Here is a 5,206-nt window from a genome sequence, read left to right on the forward strand (position 1 = left end):
CCCCCCCCCCCCCCGTGCCTGGCAGCCGGTGGCCTGGACCCCAGCTGAGCAGATCCTGCCCATCCTGAAGGCCCAGCCGGCTCCTCTACCCGCTCTGCTTCAGGTCCAGTCTCAGGCTTGGCCCCTCCAGGAGCACATCCCGGCTGTTCCCTCCACATCCCTGACCTGGGCCCTGGGCCAACCTGTGGATGCACGGTTGGCTCTGTTCTTGGGACAGCCCTGCCGATCCGGCAGCCCAGGGCCCGGTTCCTGCCTCGGGAGGGGCTCCCCCCAGAGTAACAGACTGTGTGGTAGAACCCCTTTCCCAAGCAGAAGGGGGCTTGGAGAAAAGGGGGTGCCCTCGCACAGGACTTCCTTTCAAGGCTGCCCCTGCCTGGGGTCTTGGGAGGTAGAGAATGAATGGAGCTGGGCACCACCCACCCCAATGTGCCTGGTCAACGGGGCAGGTGCATCCCATTCTCTCTCCCACAGGAGGGGCTCATGCAGGACCCCTGTTGGCCGTAGCACCCCCTGCTGCCATGTGTGACCCCCGGGACCCATTAGTGCTCTGGATGTGGTGGCTCAGAGGGATGGGGGAAGGAAAGGGGGAGGGGGGAAGGACGCCGGGCCCTCTTGACCACCTGCGTGGACAGACCAAGGGTGAGCGCGGGCTACGTCCGACAGAGTGGGGCAGGGGCGGGGCGGCAGCGGCAGGAGCAGGGGTGGGCTCGCACCCCTGGGCTGGCTGGCAGGACCCCTGCCCTGGGCCCAAGGGACAACTGGGCTGCAGCCAGGGGCCGCTGACAGCCTAGGCCGGCCGGTGTCACCCACAGTGAGCCCACCTCCCACACTCATAACTATTGTTAATTAAGACTGTCTCCATTATAGGGCTAATTAACAATTAGCATAAACATAATTAGCCAGCTCTGACATTTAACTCATTACATTGTTTAAATAATTTTCGGAAATTGCCCTGAGCGGCATTCTGTCAGCTTGCAATAATGGCGCCACTTTGTCATGTAAATTAAATGACATTTGTGTTGCTGCAGCCCCAGCTCTGTGGGAGGTAGTTGAGCCCAGGTTGGAAGTCCCTTCCTGAGCCTGGCAGTGGCTGGTGGAGTGGGAACTGTAGGGGGAGGGGAGCAGAGCCCTAGGCCGATCGCCCGACCGAAGACCTCCGTGGGCTGGGTCCCCGCGCCCTATGGCGGCCCAGGACAGCTGGTGTGGGAAGGGTGGCAGGATTTCCCACCACCGTTGGGCAGCGAAGGTCCCAAGCCCAGGACTGAGGGAGACCTCTAGGCATCCTGAGAACAGGGACAGACAGTTCCAGGGTCTGCAGAGGTGACCTTAGCCCTGCTCTCAGCTTCCGCAAGTTCCCTGGGATCAGTGGAGCCTGGAGAGCCTCCCCCACCCCCCGCCGACAAATGCTGGCACCCGACATCTAAGCACCTCTCTAATGGAGCCACCTGTGAGCTCCGTTCCCTGCAGGGCCGGTGTCCTGTCTCCCTGCGCTTCCCTGGGGAAATGCCCTGAGACATCCCCTCAGGATGGCAGTGACCGTCTCCTGGCCAAGCCAGACCTTGAAGAGGCACCTCCTCCCGGCCGGGGACCCTGGCAGCCCCAGCCTGGGGGTCCCTCCTCACCAAGTCCTCTCTGACGGTCCTGGAAGTCACCCCCCCCTTGTCGGGGGCGGGGCTCCAAGGGCATCTGGCCTGGAGCTGGGGGCCTGTTCCCCCTCACGAGGGACCTGGCTGGACAAGGGGCTTCTCCCTCGACCCCCAGCCGGGACCCCCTGCTCAACGTCCTGCCAGGGCCCGGTGCCTGGGAGAAGGCGACACCAGATGGCTTCACCATCACTGTCCCTGCTGAGCTGTCCTCCTGCTGTCCTCTGGCAGCCCCTAGAGCATAGGACCTGAGTACAGGCCCAAGGGAGACCTCCCTCAGCCCTGCATCCAGCAACCCCCCCCCTCCCAGCCTGCTGCCCCCTTCCATGCCCTCCCCATTACTTCCCCTGGCCCTGCCTCAGACATCCCTGTGCCCGGCTCCAGAGCACCCAGCAGCGGCCCCAATGTCCCCATGGGGGGGAATGGGGGTACCCTCGAGGAGTTCAGCTCAAGCCAGGGCCCAGACTGACCATCCCTCCTCCCCAACCCAAGTTCCCTTCTGATGAGGTGGGGTTTGGGAGCATGCAGAATGGGGCTCAGGCCTGCCCCTCCCCTGCTCCCCAGGGCTCCCCCTGGCTTGGACACTGGGCTCCCAGGGGCAGCATGGGCTCTGCTCTCTCCCTCTCTCACTCAGGGTCCACCCACCCTTCAGTCATTCTCTGCTTTCTGCCTTTGCTCAACCAGAGGGTGGTAGCTGCTCACAGGACTTAAAGCACCCCCACCCTGCCTTGAGGGGGCGCCTAGCCTCCAGGAACACCTGCCTCTCCCCCGGGTCATCTAGCATCCTGCCCAGCTGACCCCAAGTGAGGCCCAGGGTCCTGGCCGTGGGGGGTTGGGAGGAGCTGGGAGAAGGACCTCCTGCTGGCCCTGACTCCTGACCTCCCGCTGTGTGACCCTCTCTGGTTGGATGAGGTGCGCCCCAGGGGCCCTCTCCCCAGACAGCGACAAGTCGCTCCGCAAGCACCACATGGGTCTCCACTGTCCAAAGGGCAGGTACGCACTGAGGCCCCAGAGCTCCCCGAGCCCACAGCCCCTGGGGGGCGGCCCCGGCTTGTGGGCTGCCCTGCGGGTCTTGGCTCCTGGTGGGAGAAAGCCCCGGGAATGACAACAAGAGTCGACACCGGCCCTGCAGGGAACGGAGCTCACAGGTGGCTCCATTAGAGAGGTGCTTAGATGTAACTCCAGAAGTGACTGCCCATCATCTCTCGCTCCCAAGGCAGAACGGAGTGGCCCGCGGTGCCCGGGTGGCTAAATCAAATGGCCCCGAGAGTTGTTGGGACCGGTTCTGGCTGTTAAGTGCTTGTCAGCGCCCACAGGCCTCTCCTGACTCTATAAAATTCCCAAGAATTATAGGAGCGCCAGGGTCACATAATTCATTGCACAGTAGATTTAACCTGGCGGCCAGTAATTCATATTTGTGGCGATAATATTGTTTTCCACTTTCCGAGAGTTATCGCCGTGTCTCCCTTCCAGGTCACTATGGATATCAAAAATCAATTTGGAAAGATGGATACTGTCAGAGAATAAAGCATGAAGGCGGTGTCCTCCCCCTCTCGCTGCCGTGCTGAGCAAGAGGACGCATCTGTCCCCTGGGCTCCTGAACCTCGGCGGGGGCTCTGACGGCTTGGCTCGGGGTGGTCAGCTTCTCCCCAGGCCTCCCTCCCTGCCTCCCTGCCCTGCAGACCCAACCTGGCGGCTGAGCTGTGGGCTCTGGGGCTGCCCGCTTTCCGCCGGCATCTCTGGATCCTGTGCCTGTGGGAGCACCCGCAGGGTGACTGGCCTTGGTTATGTGCCTGAGGGGCTCCAGGGTCAACGTTGGAGGCTGCCCCCCTCCACCCCCCACCCTGAGCTGCGGAGAAGGGCTGAGACGCTGCACATGGATTAAGCAACAGTGAGATTTGCCCTCTAGGGAGGCTGCACCCAGGCCTGCCCTCGGGGCCCCACAGGGCCCACAGCTGGCTCTGGGGTCCACAGATGCCCACGGCCCCTCCTGCCTGGGAGAGCCTCCCTCAGGGGGAGGCGGGAAAGGACTTGGGTCAGGAGGACAGGAAGCGCTGGAGCTCCCCATAAATGGAGCAAGGGGGCTAGAGGGCCCATTGTTTTAGCCCTGGGCGGGGGGGGGGGGGGGGGGGGGGGGGGGGGGCGAGGGGGGGGCTCAGGAAAGGATCTCCGCAGAGCAGTGGCTGGATGGGGTGCTGGGGGCGGGGGATGCTGAGAGGGGGAAGGGTGCTCCTCACAGAGAGGGCAGATGCCTGAAGACCACCTGGCCCAGCGCCTGGCACGTGAACCTGATCCAAAAGCATCTTAGGACAGCCACTGGGACGGCGGCTCGGCTGTGCTGGGGAGACTGGGGAGCAGCCCTGGTCCCAGCCTTCCCGGGGGCCATCCCTTGAGCCCAGAGTGGCCCCTGCAGATAGAAGCAGCCCAGCCCAGCCTCCTCGGTGAGGGGCAGCGGCGGCATTTCGCCGGAACGTGCAGAATTACCCCACTGTTTGCCCAGGACAAGGCCTACATCTTCAGCTTTAGAGAGGGCAGTGTGGGAGACAGCTTCCAGAGAGGGGCTCGGCGAGGCAGCGGACGCCCCATGGCTCACCGTGGCCACCCAGCATCTCCCCCATGACCCACGTTCCCAGCCCGCAGAGCCGCCCCACCTTTCGGGTGTGCGCCCAGCCTCCCGTTGCTGCCGGAGGGTCAGCGAGGAAGCAGGCATCTGCTGGGTGGCCAGGTGGCCCGAGTGTGGGCCCTGCACGCCAGCCACAGGGTGGTGGCGGGCTGAGTGTGAGCGCGAGTGTGTGTGCATGCACGAGGAAGCCTCTGAGCTCTTCAGGGGTGGCGGTTCGTGGCCGGTGGCCTGCACTTTGCTGACGTGGGTCATGTGCGGGGGAGTGAGCAGGGGTGGCCGTGTCTCTGTGGGTCTTGACGAATGTAGGCCTGTGGTGGAGAGCACGTGTGTTGCAGCCGTCCCGCGGGGACTGCCCACTCTTGTCTCCCTTCTAGTCACAAAAGCCCTTGTGTGGGGCCCACACCTGCTTACACATGGGGGTCCCGGGAGCGAGCTGGATCTCGGGGCAGTGACTGCCGGTGGGGCCCCGAGATCACCCCCGGGGGGGCCATTGTCAGGCCTGCCCAGTGTGGTCTGTTCCCCCGACCTCAGAGAGGCCACAGGGCGCAGGCGGTTGTCTGGCCTTGCAGAGCCTCCCCCAGACTGGAGCCCCTCTCTCCACATTCATAGCATCTCCCACTCCCCCCACCCTCAGCCCCCCTTCTGCCTTTTCTCCTCCCACTTTGTCACATGCTCACCTCCACTGTCCTCTGCCTCAGGGCCTTTGCAGGAGCCCCCGGCGTGGGCATGAAGCTCCCTGCCTCAGCCTCAGCTCAGTGCCCCCCACCTGCCCAGGCCTGCCGACCAGTCCTGCCTGACAGGGACTGCCTCTGCTTGTTTGCACTTCTCTCCCCGCCAGACTTCTGCACACACCTGTCCTGGGAGCTGCTCAGAAGAACTTTGCGGAATGGATAAAGGGGTGGGGCTACCAGCCTTGTCTGGGCCTGCGTTCAAATCCAGA

At 63.8% G+C, this 5,206-nt stretch overlaps 1 protein-coding gene across 1 annotated transcript in view; it reads right to left on the reverse strand.

Annotated features, from left to right (window-relative positions):
* NKX1-1 (NK1 homeobox 1) overlaps positions 1 to 4,518 on the reverse strand; it is a 36,978-nt gene extending 32,460 nt beyond the window's left edge. The window contains exon 1 of the mRNA XM_032395509.1: positions 4,295 to 4,518. Within this exon, the coding sequence (XP_032251400.1) occupies positions 4,295 to 4,518 (224 nt within the window). The remainder of the gene's footprint in view (positions 1 to 4,294) is intronic.
* Between the last annotated feature and the right edge of the window lie 688 nt (positions 4,519 to 5,206).

This window comes from Phoca vitulina, unplaced genomic scaffold, assembly GCF_004348235.1.
Source record: "Phoca vitulina isolate PV1807 unplaced genomic scaffold, GSC_HSeal_1.0 scaffold85, whole genome shotgun sequence".
Classification (NCBI taxonomy): Eukaryota; Metazoa; Chordata; class Mammalia; order Carnivora; family Phocidae; genus Phoca; species Phoca vitulina.